We start from the raw sequence: 21,023 nt of genomic DNA, 5'->3' as shown, positions 1-21,023 counted from the left end.
TGAAAGTGTAAAATGGTTAGGAGGTTGTTAGATGTAGTGTTTCCTCTTTCAACTAATTGGTCAAATACATACTGTATCACATGCATCCATTCAGCAGGCAGAAAAAAAATAACTGATAAATAACTGAGTAAAGTAAATGGGAAATGTTTTATATCGACTGTGCAATGTTTTTGGGATAAAGCCGAGGTGGGGGTATTTGCTATCTGCTGGTATTAGGGATCTTAGAAATCAGTAACAGCAGAGTGAGAGAGAAAAGAAAGAGGGAGAGAGAAATAAACAAAAACCACAGCAGGACCCCTCAACCAACCCCCTCACCACCACCTACCCACCGGACACAACAGCCCTTTGAGGTGGGGCGACACTGGGTGTGTGTGTGTGTGTGTGTGTGTGTGTGTGCGTGTAGCATGGCTGGCCAGAGGAATGCTCTGGCTCACGCCTGGCTGAGCCGTCACAATGGACCAGCTCTTTCACACTGCAGGGAAATTCCACTCTGATACAGAGAGCGAGAGAGAGAGAGAGAGAGAGAGAGAGAGAGAGAGAGAGAGAGAGAGAGAGAGAGAGAGAGAGAGAGAGAGAGAGAGAGAGAGAGATGCAAAAGCTAAATGTTTGCAACTGTCTGAAAAATTACACTTTTCCAACCAAATTTGTGGCCTCAGTCTCTTTCTTTGTATTCACTTGTTTTCTTCTGTTATTTATATGATTTGCTAATTCCTTGGGATGCACCCCATCCCCAAAACACACACTCACACACACGTACACACACACACACACACACCCATACCCACACGGGTTTTATTATTAATGCTTCTTTACTCTGTGTTGTGTTCTTATATATGATTTGTTTTGTAGCATTTGTCTAAAGTTGAAATTTGATTTGAATACATTTGAAAGTTTAGCTTTCATGTTGATTGCAGAGTAAGCATGAAGAGGTGTGTGTGTGTGTGTGTGTGTGTGTGTGTGTGTGTGTGAGAGAGAGAGAGAGAGAGAGAGAGACAGACAGAGAGACAGAATAGACCGGGTATTTGGGAAGGAAACTGGCCTGTTTGGTTGACTCAGTCAGAGCTTTAGCAATGTTACGGCCACTTCAGAGCCCCTAAAGCATTCTGTGTTTGTGGTGTGTGTGTGACAGAGAGAGAGAGGGAGTGTGTGTGTGTGTGTGTGTGTTAAAATGGACAAGCACACAGACACACAAACACAAAGGGCGGGCCAGTCAACAGTCAGCATCTATCATTTGTAAATCCTGCAGACAAAATGAAGGCACTGTGGGAGAAGTTGCACATAGGAATCTAAAAAAAACCTCAGTGGGCACAGCAACAGCAAAACGATGATGTTTTCCTGTGTCTGGCAAATCTCAAAAATACACACACATACATACACAAGATACAGAAACACACACACACACACACACACACACACACACACACACCCAAGCAGGGGGGCTTAGTGGCATATTTTACCTATTATCCAAATGAGTACCTTCCACAAACCCACCAATCAGCTTTTCTTTTATGTTTTATAGGCTGATTAACTTAACAGGCTTCACATGTGGCATCGGGTATTGCCCTGTGTGTGTGTGTGTGTGTGTGTGTGTGTGTGTGTGCATACTTACAGCTGTGTGTGTGCATGCAAAAGTGTGCATTTGTCTTTGTGACTTAGTGTGTGCCTTAACCCTAACCCTTATGAGCACAAGTCTATGCATGTGTGTATGACACAATGTGTGTTTGTGTATGTGCGCATGCCTATGAGTGTGTGTGTGTGTGTGTGCTTGTGTGTGTGTGTGTGTACCTTGCTGCAGAGACTGCATGGTGGCGGTCGGCTGCAGGGGGACCAGGCCTTGTCTCTGAAGGTTGAGGATGTGCTGCTGCTGAAGCTGCTGCATCTGGATCAGCTGCTGCTGGAAGGCCAACTGCTTACTGCCGAGCTGCTGCTGGTCAGAGAGCAGGAGAGGGCAGGTTAGAATAACACAGCCATTACTTTCAATGTCGGTCTGTACATCTGATGAGATTAATATCCAAGGTGCATTTTTGCACATTTGAACAGATATTTGCCTTTACACTGGACTATAAAACATTAAATCCATGAAGTGCAAATACACTGTTTGTATATTTGTCATTGATGAACATGTAGATTCTTCCTAGCCAATGGGGACAGTGAACCTTCTTTGATTGATTTCTTTTTTTTCTTTTTTTTTTTTCTTTTTTTTACCATATTACTACTGTATCTACATCCAATGTTTTGCTACTGCGATGACCTGTTTTACCTTTTGAGATAAGATTAACCTTATTTTATCATATTGTATTTCAGTTTGAAAATTTAGTTCCAAACATTCAGTTTTTCCTGCAAGTAATAACCAGACATTCATCAGATACATTAAGATGCAGTGCTCTATTTTTGGGAATTAAGGCTGACACTGCCATGTTGTTAGGGCTGTTTGATAGTTTGGCAGTTTTGTGAGGCATTAGAGGCATGGATAGCACGACAGTGGTGCACCTGTTGTGTCCCTGTGACAGGTGTTTGATTTGGAGGAATAAATTATCAGTTGTGCACTCCACAACATAGCACGCTGAAAAATTTGTCATGGAGAGCCCAGACCAGCCTCTCAAAAGAGGAAATTAATGTCCTTGTCCAGGAAGATGCATTAATATACAGCACTGCAAAGATGCCACCAAGGGCAGATTTTAACACTGCTTTCACATTTCAGGATGTAGTGAAATCCCTGAAATGCAATGAAAGTTTTACTTTGGAAGATTATTATTCACAAAATAACCACCTGCAGATACAACTAACTTTGTAGTCAAAAAAAGTATATCCATCATTTTTGTTTCCTTGTTTTACTTAAGTGATTGAAAAGGTTGCCTTCATTTAGTCATTTGCTACATTTGCAAGCTCACAATAACGTAATGACTGCTAATATGAGAGAGGCAATAACCTGATTAAGCTGTCTGCATGATTGCATAACCTGACACCTCCCCATAATAATCCCGTTTACATGACTGAAGTACTTAATTAAGTTATCCAGACATAATTGGCAAAGTTATTTGCTAAAATTAAGTTGTTTCCTGTCCTACCACTATCACATAGCTATTTCACAGCCAGGCAGTCTGCTGCGAACAAAATCACCTCTGAGAATCATCTTTGATCTATTTCAGCGCAGATCATCTTGTAGCTCGCTTCTACCTGTAAGTTCAGCTACCTGTCGTGAGGAAGACCAAGGTAGTACACATGTCCTAACTCGTGTCTGCTGATGCAATTCAAATCAAAGGACTCCACATGTTACAGCAATTGTGTATACTTCGGTAAAGAGCATAAACATAATTGCATCAATAATGTATGGTATTTGTGGGCTCTGTCTTGAATTTTTACGTAAACTGTATTATAATTGCACTTATATGTACATGTAAACGCTGCTTCTGGATGAAACATTTACATCAAAGTGAAGTGGGCAAGCATAACATACATGAAAGGGGCCTTCAACAGCTAAAGCTGCAAATATAGGACAGAATGCCAAAGATGTGTTCTTTCTTGCAAGGCCCAACTTGTATGAATACTTCCCTCTAGTGTATTCCACCACTTATTTTGGCACTAGGGTTTGCCATATTAAAAAAAATAAATAAATAAATAGATAATAACTTTGCTTGTCACTTTTCCAGCATTTGCATTTGATCTGTGCTGACACCACATTAAGACACCAGAGTAAGACCCGCTGCTATTCCTTTTAAGGGGCTAATCTTACAAAACTTGTACCTCAATTCACTAAACTGTTTTCTATGTCTGTATCTGAGAAGAAAATACTGCTATTTCCAATTATGGCCTCAGTTTTTTTTTTTAATTTATATGATATAAAAACTTCCCAACTTGGTATATTAATCCCCAAAGTCAGTTTACAAAACATAGAAAAGGATGATGTAAAGGTTGGCTGCCCGTTGCCAAAAGACAAAGTGAAAACCATGAGAGGAAACAGTTAGTCCTGTATTATAAGGAAGACGTGCCAGTGGCCAAGATGTGAGGACCCAAGAGAGGGAGAGGAGGAGGAAGGGGACACTAGAGGTTAAAGGGAGAGCGGGAGAGACAACATGGCGCGTGGCGATAATGCGTGTGCATGCGTGTTGCAGTGATAAATGTCCCCCTTCCTGCTTTCCCAGTCTGGGGCAGACCTGACCTGCGCTGCAGCTTGAAGTCTCCCCCGCCCCCTGACCAGTCCCCGAGAGAGACGGACTTTATCTCTCACAGATAACTCAGGGAGAGGAAAAATAAATAAATACAACTTGGGGAACTGGCTCATTGTGTGTGGGTGTGTGTGTGTGTGTGTTGGTGTGTGTGAGTGTGTGAGTGGCAGCCAGCAACTCTTTGAACAGAGAAGAACTCACAGGAAGGGCAGCTAGGTCACTTCCTCTCAGACTGGGTGTCTGGGGAAAAGGAGTGTGGTGGCAGTATGTGTACGTGTGTGTGTTTGTGTGCGTGTGTGTGTGTGTGTGTTTGTGTGCGTGTGGCATATAGTGAAGTCAGCACAACTATTCTTCATAGCAAAGAAGAGACGAAAATCCTGTGCTTTTTCCTATGCATTTGTTCAGTGAAGTTCTACTGAGCACTGCATACTGTAGGCTGTGATGGAGACTTAATAGTCATAGGGACACTGTAAAGTAGGGTGACTGATTGATTGATTGACTGATTGATTGATTGATTGATTGATTGATTGATTGATTGATTGATTGACTGATTGATTGATTGATTGACGTACACTTTCTCCATGCATCAACAGCAGTTCCATTTCAACAACACATAACAAAAAAACAAATCAGGGCACCAAACAAAGGTGCAAGCAAAAGACAACACTTACGCTATATGACAGTACTACAATATCCAAAATCCCAGATTATATCTAGTGTAATATCACATTTTCAATATATCACCCAGCCCTAGTGTAAAGTCCAGTCTAAGTATCAGAAAACATTAGAAAGATGGTCACTGCAAACAAAACTGTGATTTTTGTTCTCGCTCTCTGTCCAGCTCTCCTGCTGTCTGCCCCTCCCCTCCGACTTGTCTGCCCATTTCATTTCTTCTTCTTCCCCCATCTCTCCTTCCCTCATGAGATGTGGCTGTGGTTCTTTAAAACACACATAGTGTGTGTGTGTGTGTGTGTGTGTGTGTGTGTGTGTGTGTGCGTGCCTGTGTTCTGTTTACATTAGCTGCGGCTGAGTGACCAAAGCTAGCGCAGTAACAGGCTGTCAATGTGATTTATGAGCACATCACACACTGTCTGAGCCTGCCAGTCACACAGACACACACACACACACATACATACACATACACACACACACACACACACACACAAAATACAAGCACACATACACACATCTCTTCTGTTGGTCAGAGTCACTTCATTAAGCTGACTTCTGACCAGTCCCAAATGCACCAGCGACACACACAAACACCGACTCAACATACACATACGTGCTCTCTGTTTCAATGCATCACTTCCACGCAGACAAGAAAGTGGAGAGGAATCGCAGAAAAAAGAGGGAAGAGGGCAAAAGTCACTGCTGCTCATGCACAAACACTCCAAAAGGCAGAGGGGAGTTTTTCAGTTTCATCCTCTCCCTCCCGCCTCCCTCCCTCACTCCTCCCCTCTCGTCTCTCTCTCTCTCTCTTCTCGTTTAGTGAGTGAGTGAAGGCCGGCTGCAATCCAGAGCTGGTCGAAGCCTTCTGCCACATGTGTGCCACCTGGTATGCTACACACTGCTCTGACCAGTAGGGGGTGCGCTTCTGGGGTTAAAGACAATGCACTTGGCTCAGTGTTGGTTGTCTTGCAGTGTGCAGCACATGATGGGAAGGCTTGGAAACAGCACTTTAAGCCTTAAAAAAAGAGGAAAAACAATCCATGTTTCAATACATGACAGCACCTGCTTGGCCGGGAGAGCCGGGACTCGACTGGAAAAGGTGTTTCCGCTGTGATTGATGGCTTGCAGCTACTGAAAAACACTGACTGCGGGAAATGGCCTAGTCATATCAGCTGTACGCAACTCTGCAGGGAGGCATATTCCCCAAAGTGTGTGTGTTTGTGCAGTGAACCATCACACATCAAGCCTCTCTCTCTCTCTCTCTCTCTCGTTCACTAGCCTCAGCTCCCTCTCCGCATGTATGTGTAGCCATGTGACCGGTGTTTGCACTTGTCTCGTTGTTACAGGACAACAAACCTGAAAACTGGGACAGCGGCAGGGAAAAACGGAGAAGGGGAGAGCGCTTCAGACACCCTCTCAACATGCGAGTCAACCACAACTGGTTTGCTTTGGTCACGGTTGAGTTGGCTGACCGCTGTCGGCGAGGGAGTGGGGGGGTTGGACATGGTGGTTGGGGGGGGGAGTGAGGGGGTGCGGGGGTGGCCCACTGGGACAGAGGGATGAGGGAGAAGCAGACGAGGAGGAGAAATCTAGGATGTGTCTTCTCATGCGTTTATCGAAAAAGTCTCACGAGACTGATTGTGTTCTCCTTAAGTCTATCTCCGACAGATTTAAGGAGACTTTTTTGTGTATATGCGTGTAATTTCTGGTGTACGAACAACCTTAAACACTTACTGATACAACAACTTCTCTCTCTCTCACACACACACACACACACACCCACACACATAAACACACACATACAGCGGAGAACTCGCAGGTTATGACAGTAATCTTGTCTGATCGATTGGGATCCTCTTTGTTGTGCCATTTTGTGATCCTAGTTTATCCTCTGTTATCCTACTGTACCACAGCTGTGGTTAAACCTGGCACAGGGTTTGTGTGTGTGTCTGTGTGTGTGTGTGTGTGTGTGAGAGAGAGAGAGAGACAGAGAGAGAGAGAGAGACAGAGAGAGAGAGGCTTCCAATGCTGGTGGGGTTAATTGACAATTAAAAGAGTGGCAGGCCCCTCCTACAGAGGGATTTCACCTCGGGCTTAGAGCTGCAGCCATGCAAATGAATACTTAGGCAGGATAGAGCACAGCTTAGCACAGTGCTGTCTCACTGGCTTGGTGTGGCATGCAAGTGGAAAAATGAAAATCCATATTCACTAATCCTTGTTTTGAGACAAGCGTGTACACAAAACAGACTAGAGAAAGGGAGGATGAGAGCAGAGAAACAGAAAAGGGAAGGAGTGGCACTGAGAAAAATGGATGGCAGCCAATTTTACAGTATGGAGTGTCTCACGTCCTATACATTAGACATTCTGTGTGATTTTTTTTCCCCCCACTGCTGGCTACCATGTCAACCACTTCCACTGTGTTTAAGTGCGCTTCTGTACTTGTAAGTGTACTTGTGTGTGTGCTTGAGCTGAGTGAGTGTGTACTTGGGTAAGTTCACCTCTTTCGCTGCTTGCTTCCCAGCCTGCTGCTGCTGCTGCTGCTGAGTCAGAAGCTGGAGATGCAACTGCTCCTGCTGCTTCTTATAGTACTCCTGTAACTAGAGACAGAAACACAGAGGGAGAGAGAGAGGAGGGAAGGGAATATAGAGAAATATGAGGCAAGAGTGTCACAACACACTTTCAATCAACCTCAACAATACCACAGTCCTCTAGTGGTGAAATGCCCATCCCAAGCTTGACACAGTGACTTGAATGGACGTCTAGAGAGTGTAATTGCTTTCTACTCCTCGGCTCTCAGTGAAGGCCATAGTGCATTGTAGTGACTCCGCTGAGACAGGCTTTATTGACAAACCACACACAGCAAGCAAACGCAGGCCTGACAAAGCCCACTGAAGTACATTATGGAGCTATTATGGTGGGCCAACTGGTTGGCTCGCGGTGTTGGTGCTTGTGAAAGCATTAATGTGCTGAGCCTGCTTAGATTGTACACACAGATCACACAGAGTATAGGCTGATCTAACTGTGGCACAATGCAGGCAGGCAAAAGGACCAGGAGCTGGGAAAACACATGCTCACAAATACTGCACCATTGAAGAGAAGGACAGGAAAAAGACAGAAAAAAAGAAATCTAGAGCTAACGATGGTGGTAGTTTGGAATCATAGCCAGAACAAGAAGGGTTTCCAAAAGGTCCCAGTGGGTCCCAAAACGTCTGCGGTATGGGCTCATTGGCCTTGACTTGTAAAACCTCCTTTTTGTTTTACTATTATTATTATTGTTGTAATTTTATTATTTATTATTATTTTTGTGATTAAAAAAAAAAAAAAAAAAAAATATGCCATGGCTATATGTAACATTTTCAGAATAATGTCACAATATTGTTTTAAAAAAAAGTTGTGAAGCTGATGACACTATAGCTGCAAACCAGCCTTTCAGCTGTAGTGCATTAAGAAAAAAAGTTTTACGAAGGATCTGGGGAGGTTATACTTCTACTTCTACTACTAAACTCCTACTCAGTTAGAAAGAAGCTCCATCGATTAAAAAAGACATGCCACAGAAGTTATTTTTTATTTCGACATTATTTAGAGAAATATCAGGTTAAATGCTTGCCACCAGTAACCAATAAAATACAGATATAAAAAAAAAAAAAAAAAAGAAAAAACATCACTGAGGATTCAGGATTCAAACACACATTTGGCATCCAGACTACCGCAGGTCCTCGCATAGCTTGGCAATACCGGGTTAGGTCCAAATTTTCACTTGTTTCTTGTACACACTCTCCCTTTTTGACTCTCTCTCTCACACACACAACCTGCATGACTAAACAGGATTAGTTTAAGCCTGAGGGGAAGACAATGCATGTGGAGAATAACCTATTCTGCTCTACACTGTTTGAAGTCTGAGTCTTATTTACTGTAATGCTGCCATGAATCATTTTGGGGCAATGTGTGTGTGTGTGTGTGTGTGTGTGTGTGTCTAGCTGTGTGTGCTGTGTATGTTTGCTGACAGCTGGGCTTAGTAAATCTTCAATGGTAGACTTGGTCTATGGGCTTGTGCCATACCACATACAGATGACAGACAAGGGGCCTTGTCATTTATGGATTGTCAGTACCATCACCATGAAAACTGTCTGAAGGAGCTGCTGGAAAAGAGCAGGTGACTGAAAGTTTTCTACTGAGGCTCCCAGGCTGTATTTCCACACTGCTGCTGTCTCTTTTACTGCTGCAGTTACACTCATATTCCCTGAAATCAGCCAAACTGCCAAATCCATCAAAGCAAGGCCAAATGCAGCGGCCCAAAACTGCGTTTGTGGAAACACACACATTTGTGCCCCTCTACAAATACGCTCATACTGTACATACACACAAGCAGAAATAAAAGCATGTTCAGCCATGTATGCACATGTGGTCAAACAAAATAAAACAAACAAAATCATGCATGCTCATACATTTACTTGCACAGCCAGGCATGCACTCAGGATTTAAATATAGACACATAGATGCAAGAAAAACACACACACACACACACACACAGAAAGAGACAGACACACACAAACACAGCAGAGAAACAGTCTCCTGTGAGTGGCCACAGTTACTCTGTTTGTTTGACTTAGTAATCATTAATTTACTCAGGAAGCTCCATTAAGATTATAATCTTGCTGAGAGGACAGCCAGGCAGACAGGAACAGTCCGACTGACCACAGAGTGTGAGTCTGAATGTGTGTGTGTGTGTGTGTGTGTGTGTGGGCCATATAAGGGGGGAAATGCTCTAGAGAGCGGACTGAACATGTGTCCGTGTGCAGTTTGTCTTTGTTTCATGGTGCATCAAATGTTCAAAGAGGCTTTTCACAAGAGAATGACTTCACATCGCAGCAGTTGTCTCAGTCTCTCATCCATCTGACCTTACAATAAGCAGTCTGCACAGTGCACACCACTGCTCTTCCTCAACATACACCCTGTATGATGTCTCGGCGTTACTTTTTTTTTTTTTTTTTTTTTTGGTTTTTGTGAGCACACTTTCCATTTCTACTTTCAGTCTTGTTCCAGCCACGAGTTACATTCTGTTAAACGTCCTGTTCATTTTCTTTTTCTCGTCCTTAATTTTTTCAGAGAAAAAAAAAAAAAAAAAACGGGACTCATTCTTTCTTGCGGTTCTCTCTTTACATCTGTCTTTCCTCTCTTCTATCGCTCCTTGGGCGGAGTTAATCTCTCTTTTCCGCGTCACTAGCCCTGATAGTCTCCTCATCATACAGACATGCACCCACAAGCACACACACACACACACACACACACACACACACACACGTGCGCGCGGCTGGAGAGTGGCGAGTTGAGGGAATAATTAAGTGATAATTAAGGTCTTTTTAATGATTTGATTCAGTGGCTCTGTGCATTAAGAGTGTGTGTGAGTGAGGCACTCACCTCTCCAGCCTATTACCATGACCTTGAACACACCAAGAAAGAAAGGCAGAGCAGCTGTAGCATAAGTAAAGGTTAGAGGAAACTTAAAGGTTAGAACACACACACAAACACACGCACACACACACACACATGCACGCACACACATGCACACAAAAAAGACACACAAGACAGTGTGCATGCATTCACACATACCCACACACACATATAGTGTAGCACTGGGCCGTAAACCCTACTTGCACAGTCTCATACAATGCAATATCGCCATGGGGATATGAAATTTAATGCTCCGGTGAGTGATGTGGTCGCTGATTGTTCTGTGTATATGTGTGTGTGTGTGTGTGAGTGTGTGTGTGTGTGTGTGTAAAAGTGCCTGATTTGCAGATATAGACTAAGAGCCAGTCCATACTGTGGTTAATTAAGTGGGAGAGCAATGTTAAACTCAGTGGTTTTAAGAGCAAGGGTAAAATGTGTGTGCATGCATGCAAGTAAGTGTGTGTGTGAGTGTGTGTATGTGTGTGTGTGTGTGTGTGTGTGCGCACATTATCAACCCCCACTCCCCCCCACCTCCTTTTTCCTCGTTAGAGAAAAAAGAGCTGGTGAAGAGATTCTTAGCCATCTGCATGTCTGTTTCCAGAGAGCCAGCACATTTCACATTTCCATTATGATACATGTTGTCAGATCTTCCCACTGCAATTTATACTCGCCTAAAGCTACCGTTCCTTATTAAATCTACTGTCTGTTCTAGCCTTGCATGTGTATGTGTGTATGTGTGTGTATGTACTCTAGCCATTCCTATACTGCAATTACTTCTCTATCTCTGTGCTGTTAACAGCCCTCTTCACATTTGCAGGAATGTGTGTGTATGTGTGTTGCATGTGTGTGCACGGGGAAAAGAGGTCGCAGGTTAGCTTTGGCTGTGTTTAAATATTTGACAGAACTGTTGAGGATGAAGAGTGTTTATTGGTTTGTGTCGACATGGCAACCCCTCTATCACCTGCCGGGAAGCAGCACACTCCTGAATCACAATGATTCACAGGCTGATGCAAAAAAGGTTATAAAAGTGTGTGTCTGTGCATGAGTGTGTGTGTGTGTGTGTGTGTGTGTGTGTGTGTGTGTGTGTGTGTGTGTGTGTGTGTGTGTGCCTGTGGGTGCATGCATGTACCTGATTTCTTCTAGGCAAGGCATGGCAGTATTATTTATAAAGCACATAACACCCAGCAACAATGCCAAAGAGGTGCTCTAATGACAATGTGTATAAGTGGATATGTGGCTGTGTATTTATCTTCAAAGATCTCCGAGCACTCAATAAGTCTGCTTTATTGGATACAATCACACCCAGTGTGTGTCAGCACCTAGTAAAACAGACACATCCAAACACGCTGGCCTGGGACTGAGTCCAACCTGTGTGTGTGTGTGTGTGAGTGTGAGAGTGTGTGTTACCTGCTGTAGCATGAGAGCCTGCTGTTGCTGCAGCAGAGCCTGGAGCTGCGGGGGAGACAGGATCTGCTGCATCTGCTGAGGAGTGATCATCTGCGGACTCATCATAGCCATGGACACGGGCACCTACAGGGACAGCACGGACACACAACTTTAAACTCTTTTCATGATACCACACCAAACTAAACCTGCAGAAACACTCAATACCCAGTCTCAGTAGATTAAACACCCCTTTCCATCCAGCTAGTTTGCGTGTGATGAGGTGAGGTTTCTAGTCTGCCATGATCTTCCCAGACTCCTGGCACTGCAGTACGATGGGGGCTGAATGCATAGTCATTTGCGGAGTTTAAATATACTGCCAAGGAATACACCAGCAAACTGTATGTATCCATAAGCACAAATTACAGGTGGACAGATACAGTTTGTACGGTGTTCTTCGACAGAAAATAGTTCCCAGTGAAATTCTTTGCCCCGAGGGCTGTGGTTTATGGCAGATATCTGTGTCATTCTTTTTGGAATGAACTGTTGCTGTGTGGCATGTTTGACAAAGTTTTGATGGTTTGAGCTCCACATATGAACACCTATCCAGCTGTATTGTATTGGAAGGGTGCCAGGAGACAGGGGAGGTCGTGGCACATTGGAAACTTCATCAAATCACATGGAAAGTATCTTGAGGACTAGACTGCACCAAGGGTAAATGTTAAGATATGTTTTTTTTTTTTTTTTGTATTTTGGTGAACTGTTCCTTTAAGCACTTTAAGCAAAAAAAAAAAAAAAAAAAAAAAAAAAAAAAAAAAAAAAAAAAACGCCAGTCAGCACAGAAAGCTTAATGCATGATAGTGCCTGTATCTGAATGCCCAATTCAAAATAAACAAACCGACAAGAGAAGCAGACAGGTTGCATTCTGGTATGGACAGGTATTAGAGTTGCTGCCAAAGAAAGCTGGCAAGGGAGACCAGACAGACACAAATACACAGACATACCACCATACACAAATGCCTTGTTGACACTCTCCTACACAGGACCGGCATTGTGAAAAAGCTGGCACTTTCTGTGACAACAGGCGGAGATAAAAGGCTAGATATGTAATCTCCCTATGGAATATAAAATCTTATCTGCTTCCATAAACACATGATTAGGACTGCCTCCGATTCTCTGTCCACACAATCAAGCCAGGCAGAGAAGAAAGGAACAACAAAGTGGCTATCTGATGAGATGTCTATCTCCCTCAAGGAAGAGCTGCAGACAGGCGAAGACAGAGAGAGTGAGATAGAGCGAGAGGGGGAGAGAGGGAGAGAGAGAGAGACTTGGCAATTCCAGCAGATGTGGTGTGTAAGCCCGCTGAACACACACACACACGTGCACAAACACACATTGTACACACAGATGCGCAGCGATGCTAATCTGATTACAAACACACTATGATAAAATGAAGACAGGCTAACCATAAGTTACAAATTGACACACACAAACACACGCAATAATGTGTGTGCGTGCACACACAGACAGACACACAAACACACACAAAATCTTGCTGATTAAGTACTCCTCTGTTCAGTGACTGAATTAAGGAATGAGAAAAGGAGAGGGGGGGAGTGAAAGAGAGAGAGAGAGATGGAGGGAAAGAGAGATTTACTTCAAAAGATGATTCTCTCTGTTTACAGGCTGGGGTGACTGCCTCTTCCTTCACTGCCTCCAGCTCAATAAAGTATACTGCCTACTCAATACAAATAATCCTGTCTGTTAAGAAGTGATGGCTGCTTTAGCAGAGAAATACGAGGGTGAGTTATAACCCTGAAATTGGCCATTTATCTATATTCACTCCATGGAGACACAGCAACCAGTCTCTCATGGTCAAACGGTGTGTGTGTGTGTGTGTGTGTGTGTGTGTGTGTGAGAGAGAGAGAGAGAGAGAGAGAGAGAGAGAGTGTGTGCTCACAGCTCTCTTCAGAGCAGTCTATCTACTCACCACCTGAGGCAATGGCGGGAAGAGAGGGAGGTGGGATGGGGATTGGTGCAGCGCAGAAAGAGAGAGAGAGAGAGAGAGAGAGAGAGAGAGACAGAGTGAGAGAGAGAGAGAGCTGTCACTGGTAAATTAAATCTGTTAAGGGCTGATTTGACTTTGTAAACAAGATTGGCCATAAATACTAACACCCTCTTCGCCGCCCATCCTCTGTGCCTCCCTCTCTCTGTCGCTTTTTCACTCTGTGTCTGCCCAGGCTGTCAGTGTCAGGGTCTGTCTGATCTCTTACTGTAAAGTGATTGTAAAATGCTCTGCTGATATCAAACAAAGGAAAACAGAAGAGGTGTTTTTCACAGCATTTGGTTGATGAACTTTTTGTGAAGTTAACATGATTTCGTCAGATGTGAATGAATGTGAATGAAACGGCATCTGACGGGCACCCAACTTCAAAACCTTCAGTTAAAATTGGCTGTCGATTGGCTTCTAACCAAACCGTGGTGTGAAATCATGACCGAGTGCAAGCCACTGTGAGGAAATTATATCATTATACCATGCATTTCAGTGTTTATGGTGATTTGTATTGTTTCAGCTCAATAGCAGCTAGAGGCATGTTGCTCTCCAAAAGGCTCTTCTGTCTTACAGGCATAGCACTACATTTCCCATGGAACATAGGCCTAACATTTATTTGCCACATTGCTGCTTTTTTCCTATTGTATTTGCTAGCTGTTGAAAGCAACTGAGGGGATATTTGTTCACAATAGGCTGGGCACTATGACCTTAAGATTGTAAAAACAAACAAACAAACAAAAAAAAAAACAGTTAAGAGCACGCACCATGTACCAGGGCTTAGTCCTGATCACAGCGACCGGGGTTCAAATCCAACCTCAGGTCCTTTGCTGTACATCATTCCCTCTCTCTCCCCTGCCTATCTCTACTGTGACTGTCAAATAAAGCAGAAATGCCAAAAAAATAATCTTTAAGATTGTAAAAAAAAACTGTTGTACTGTTTAACAGTTGAAGTCACTAGAAGACCATGTGCTTGATGGCAAGTTCGTTCTCTTATTGTTTTTTTTCTCAGCTTGTCCTTTATCTTCATAGTGTATCGTTTGTATGTTTTGTTTTGCGTGGTTGTATTTTAAACATTTTTGTGTTTTATAATGTGTGCAGCAAGGAATTCTGGTTGTTTCTGAAACAAAAAATAAAGAACATTTATTAGCCTCACAGTGCATGTGAGGACATCACACCAGTGCAGAATCAGTAACAGCATAGAGCCCAGTTTTCCAGTTTGACATATCAAAATATAAAGAGCAGAACACTAAATAACCTGATGGCATTTCTAACCTCTTTCTCTATGGGCTATTTGTATCTAAAGCCTATTCTCGGTGGTCTAGCCATACTGCTGCCACCTATAGTTAGGAATTAAAATATTAAGAGGTTCACTTGCAGTTATGGCAAAAGTGAAATGAACCTCGGTGGAAACGATGTGTGATTTTAAACGGACTATGGAATGGGCTTGTTCAAGACAAAATATGCGAAAGTGTCCTAAATAAGACAGTAACAGTGCAATGAGGTGAGCAGGCTGCAGGCTCCAGACAAGACTGAGCGAGAGAGCAGGAGAAAGAGAGGGGTGAAGGCTGGGTGTTGTGGCAGTGGGTGAGGAACAGGGAGAAGGGGTGGAGGTGGAGGGAGGGGTTGGAGGGGCGATAGGTGCCGCTTGGCGTCATGCCAGCTTGGCCCCGCCGCCAAGCCTTGTCAATCTAAGCTGGCAAAATGAAAAGCTGTAATTAATTGCTCTTGTGCATCCCATTCTTCCTCCCTGACAACTCATACATTCTATTTTATACACACCGCCATTGACATTTTCAAGTCACAGGCGTAATAATTACCGGAGTTATAGCACCTTTCTGTGTGTTGGCTGACGCACCGACACTAGACCCAAATGTGCATACACGTGTGCAAATGTGTATGTGTGTGTACATCATCTCTGTGTGTGTGTGTGTGTGCAGGTGCGTGTATGCATGTGCATGTGTCAAGGCTGAATGTGTGTGTGTGTGTATGTGTGTGTGTGTGTGGCAGGCTGAATGCTGAGTAGTTAAGGTTTGACGCCATTAATTGCCCCTATAATCTAATATCACAAAGCGTGGTGATTACGGGGCGCACGCCGCCACCGCCATACGACACCGTCAGCCCGAGAGCGCCGCCACAAAACAAAAGCCTCGCCATTAGCGATTTGACGGGCCCGGACAAAAGCGGCTCACAATGCAGAATTATATTTTCATTCGGCTTTGTCTCTCTCGGTGAATGATTTCTCTCCTTTCATTGGACTGTGAATAGGGAGCGACTGAAAAGCCGGGCGATTTGAAGTCAGCCATTTATTAAATGCATTTAATTTTTTTCGCTGTCTTCCCTTTTTTCATGTTGCATGTTAATTTAAAAGAGAGAGATACGTGGTAGATTAGTGGGAGAGAGGTGGAGCTGGGGAGGGGAGAGTAGAGGGGCAAGCCAAGAGAGGGGAGAGATGATGAGGAGGGAAGGATTCCATTCAAAAAGAGGTTGGAGGTAATGGAAGGAGGGATGGAAAGAAGGCAGAAGGAAAGGAAGGAAAGGAGGAAAAACAAAGGAAGGCAGGAAAGAAGGAAGGCACGAAGGGAGTGAAGCGCTTTAGAAAAGTGGAGAGAGGTGTGTGAAAAACAAGAGACAGAAAAAGGAGGCCTAGTCATCAGGCTGAATTCTTTTGGATGGAGACAAAGTGTGGCCTATAGCCTGAGGCAGTGGTTGAAATGATGGAGACACACACACACACACATACACACACACACACACACACACACACACTTACACAGGCACAATCCTGCCACTGCTTGATACATGTGGAAGACAGGCTGATAATGATATTAAGGTTTTGGTACCTAAAATGTCCCTCCTATCATTAGAATGCAAGAATCACTCATGCATGCACGTCGTGCACACACACACACACACACACACACACACACACACACATGCTGCTGAGGGGTCGGTGGTTGACAGAGGTCAACCACTGCCATGGAAAAAGGGAGCTGGGGAAAGAGATGGAGGGAGGAGAGGAGAAGCGGGAGACAGCCCTGTCTTTTACAGAGAGTGGAGGAGTAATTAGAGGGGCTGTTTGAAGAAGGAGTTTAACTGATTAACAAAGGAAGAGAGGGAGCGAGGGAGTGCCAGAAAGATGGGAAGGAGAAGGAGGAGAAAGGCATGGAGTCCCAGAGGGCCGAGGAGAGAGAAAGAGGGGGATGTAACTCGCATTTCAATGAGGCTCAATCCCTCTCTCCTCTCCTCCCTTGATGACTTTTCATTCTAACGAGGAGGAAAGCCCCACTTTCCATTTCAGATGAAACCTCAGGAAGAGAGGCAGCCAGCGAGGAGGGATGGCTATCTGATATTAAACCAGTATACAGCCGGGGAATATGCCTGGCTCAGCTCGGGATACCACGCTGATATAGAGTTGGGCTGGTTAAATGACTGCATGATCTGTGGTGTAGGAGAAAGCTCAGGGTTTTACACCTTCACCTTCCTTCTAATCATGCCTGACCTCTTCAAAAACAAACAATACACCATAATGCCTCAACAAACTGAATTTCTTAAATGAACTTCTTCGATTCAGCCCACGCTGCCTGTGGGTCGAACATGCATGGCCAAACTTTATTTTAAAGACCCGATATGTCATACTAAATTACACATAAATATATTTAAGATTACACACAAGACATCGATATTTTTCCATGTGATGTAAAGGGGTTGAAGGTGCATGCATGTTCACCCCAAGTGATCCCTTTTGAAAAAAAAAAAAAAAAAATACATATGAAGATGGGGCTCTCTTGAGAATTGTCTGACCACTCTTATTAATGGGTAATTATCAGATGCAGATTCAGGCACACACAAACTCAAAGTGCACACACACACACACCCATGAGTTTAACGAGTGGATAAATTTACTGCTGCAGTTATTCACCCCATGCTGGCTCAAAACTAAATGTCCGGCCAGCTTGTGTGTGTGTGTGTGTGTGTGTGGGTGAGAGTGTGTGTGTGTGTGTGTGTGCGCGTGTGTGCTCGATGGCAGTGAGCGGTGAGAAGAAAGGAGGCTATAATCAGAATCTAAACAGGCTCTCAGTCTAAATGATGTGGGCCCTGCCTCTGGGTCTATGGGGACACGCAGGAGAGAGGGATAATTGAAAAAATGACAAGGAGAAGGCAGGAGGAAGAGAGAGAGGCTGACATAGCCCCCCCACCACCCCACACCCCCTTCTGGTAGAAGCAAACCCCAGCTCTGTTTATCCCTGTCACTGAGCATTACCACCTCACCCTGGATGAGACGCCTGCCTCTCTCTCTCTCTCTCTCACTCTCTCTCTCTCTCACACACACACAAGACGCCTATATGCACATAAACGCTCTATCCTCCTTTCCCACTGTCTTTCATTCCTTAATTTCTTGCCCTATCAATACCCCCCCCCACACCCCTTCCTTTCTCCCTCTCATTCCTCTCTATCCCTGCTTTACTGCTGTGTGGTTAACTCCCCTGCTCGCTGTTGATTTAGGATTTGTTTATCCACCAACTATCATTACGATCACCTCTTCCCTCCTTCCATCTCGCCAGGTAAACAGCCTGTCTGTCCTCATTAGGAAGTCAATGAGGTGGAGGGAGGGGTTTTGCATGGAATTTGAGTGAAATAAAGACAGAGACAGAGAGAGAGAGAGAGAGAGAGAGAGGGAGAGAGAGAGAGAGAATGCCTACTGTGCTGAAAGTGTTGTTTGGAGCTCAGGGCCGTGCAGGCCTCCAGTGGAGGTAAAAGGGCTCCATTGTGTGTGGTGAGTACCCCTCCTCTGGCTAATCTCCAGCAGGGCCAGAGGGCACATTACTCGGAGGGGAACTGATGAGAGAAGCCAGGTGGGGTTGGGGACGTTTAGAGCATCGCACCGCCAGCCTCAAACTTCAGTGCAACCCCCCCCTCCCACCCTCATTCCAATATCCAAAAGTATTAGTGCAGCAGGAGGTGAGTTCCTTCTGAGGATGTTTGTTTCCATGTATGTATGTTCCATGTGCCATGTAGGTACAATATGTGTGTGTGTGCCAGAGGGGATTTGGGGTTCATTGCACGTCAATGTGTGTGTATCTATTTTTCCATGCCTAATGCTCCTTTACCTCACAGTTATTTATACGCTGGTCAGAGGGGCACGCGTGTACATATGCTGATGTTCATTTAAAACTTCTGTATTTCCATTAGATCCTTGTTGCATTACGCATGTCTGCAACGCCTGTGGTAGAAACCTTTATAGGCCAACCAACAGCCTATAACAAGTGCAACAATTTCCATTGGTTGCATTGGAAGTCTTTTTCCATTTCACCTTTCTGCACAATCCAACGTGCTGGTGGAGGCATTTCCTGAACAAGTAATTCAAGATTTCAAGTTTCTTGATAAGGTAAGTTGTGGCATTTTGTACTAATAGCCTGTTCCATTTACGTTTTTTCAGGTTTTAAAGTTCTTTCCCACCTCTTTTGTTTTCTCTCACATGCTTGTCTGAGGCTTAGTCCTTTGTGGAGGGTGTTGGAGTAGTCTGCCTTGATGAGTGTGTGTCAGCAGTAGTTGTTAAGTTGTAGAAAACTGAGCTATTATTAGGGATTTGATTTTATTACATTGTTTGCCAAGTCTTGCCAAGCTAGTTTTCATGTGTTTTAGTTCAGATACAACATTTATTACATGCAGATGCATGATTAGGTCCTTTTGGCAAGTCTCTAACAAAGCAAAGAGAGAGAGAGAGAGTAAGGAAGGTGAAAGTGATGCTGAGGATGGAGCATGACAGTTCAAGGATGCAGCTCGATACATGGCTGTATCGAGCTGCAACCACAGATGTAACCACAGATGGATAGATAGCTGGATGAATGGATGAACTGATGGCAGAGTGAAGGCCTGAGCCTGCTGAGGGACACAGGCACTGTGTCCACACTGTCACTGGCTATTTTCCTGGTGAACTGAGCCTTGTCCTGCACTCTATCCAGGGACGACTTTGACAGAGGCCACGTACGCATAGACACACACACACACACACACTCACTCACACACCCACACACATGTGGACGCACACAACACACACAGCTCTCCCTGACAGGGGCCAGACAAATGGAAAAAAACCCTTCTGAGAGGACGGCCGAAGACCAGCAAGTTCAAGTGGAAAATCCTCCTCCTCCTCTCCCTTCTCCTCCTCCCCCCACTCCCCCACTCCCTCCATCTAACGCCCCAGTGCTTCAGAATAAAAATGACAACACATTTCCAGAAACACACACTCACAGCCACAGACAGACACACATGCGCGCGCGCCCACACACACACACACACACACACACACACACACACACACACACACACACACACTGCTGGCACTTCATTGGGAAGTGTGAGAGGCTGTTATCGACCATATTTCATTACTGATTTCACTCATGTTTCAAATCACAAAATAAGAGTTTCACACTTCACTGGCCAGACCCAAACTCTCCTCTCCATCCGCTGTCCAGCCCTCTGCCCAGAGCCAAACCCATTCCACTCCCTGCTCAGCCTCCTCCCATATACCCTTCACAAACTGTCAGGACTCCATACACCAACCCCCCCCCCCATCTCAGTTCTACCCCCCTCAACACACACCGCCCTCCCCTACACCCCCAATTCCCCCCACATCAAATAAGAGAAACTGCCAACTAAGCACTTTCATTGAGTGGACAAAAGGAGTGCTTTGGGAAAAACACTTTGAAAGGAAATAAAAGCGCGGGCAAGAGGAGGAACAGCTTCAGTACTGCAGACTCTGGGGGGCTAAACACTCGTCTTTTCACATACTTGTGTTGATTGGTTAAAAGACTCCGAGCCCGGCCTCAGAATCTTTATCTCCGTGCTTAGCGCTCCTTCTCTCACATACAGTAGCTCCAAATAAGGCAGCTGGGAGTGGTGGAAAACAATTTGCCGACAAACTGGCGAATTATGATTGCAATATTGATTAAAAAGTGTTTTCATTACGATAAAATCTCAGCCTCAAGACCGACTTGACTCAGTTTCTTTCCCTCCACCACTCCTGCGTTTGCTCCCTCTCTCGTTCGCTCCCACTGTGCTGGTGCTGGCCCTCTCCAGAGAGCAGAGAGGCAAGCTAATTAGCATATCTCTAATGAGTCTTTTCATTTTTTTCCTAATTAAACGAGCTCCTCAATAATACATGAAAACAGGACACTGCGCTATTCAATTACATACGCGTGGGCCGCAGCCAAGCACGTGCATCAGTCTGTATGTGTGCATGCCAAGCGGCAGTGTGTTAAGTGTGCCAAGCGTGCGTCTGCCAAGTGGGAGTATAT

At 44.5% G+C, this 21,023-nt stretch overlaps 1 protein-coding gene across 1 annotated transcript in view; it reads right to left on the bottom strand.

Annotated features, from left to right (window-relative positions):
* The window catches only part of foxp4 (forkhead box P4), a 105,997-nt gene that overhangs the window by 23,447 nt on the left and 61,527 nt on the right, over window positions 1-21,023 (bottom strand). The window contains exons 4-6 of the mRNA XM_030052538.1: window positions 11,697-11,819; window positions 7,337-7,435; window positions 1,786-1,924 (exon numbers count right to left, since the gene is read on the bottom strand). Of these exons, the coding sequence (XP_029908398.1) occupies window positions 1,786-1,924; window positions 7,337-7,435; window positions 11,697-11,819 (361 nt within the window). The remainder of the gene's footprint in view (window positions 1-1,785; window positions 1,925-7,336; window positions 7,436-11,696; window positions 11,820-21,023) is intronic.

The sequence above is a fragment of the Myripristis murdjan genome, chromosome 5 (assembly GCF_902150065.1).
Source record: "Myripristis murdjan chromosome 5, fMyrMur1.1, whole genome shotgun sequence".
In the NCBI taxonomy this organism is placed as follows: domain Eukaryota; kingdom Metazoa; phylum Chordata; class Actinopteri; order Holocentriformes; family Holocentridae; genus Myripristis; species Myripristis murdjan.
The sequence above is the reverse complement of the archived record's forward strand: the minus strand, read 5'-3'. Positions and strand labels throughout refer to the sequence as shown.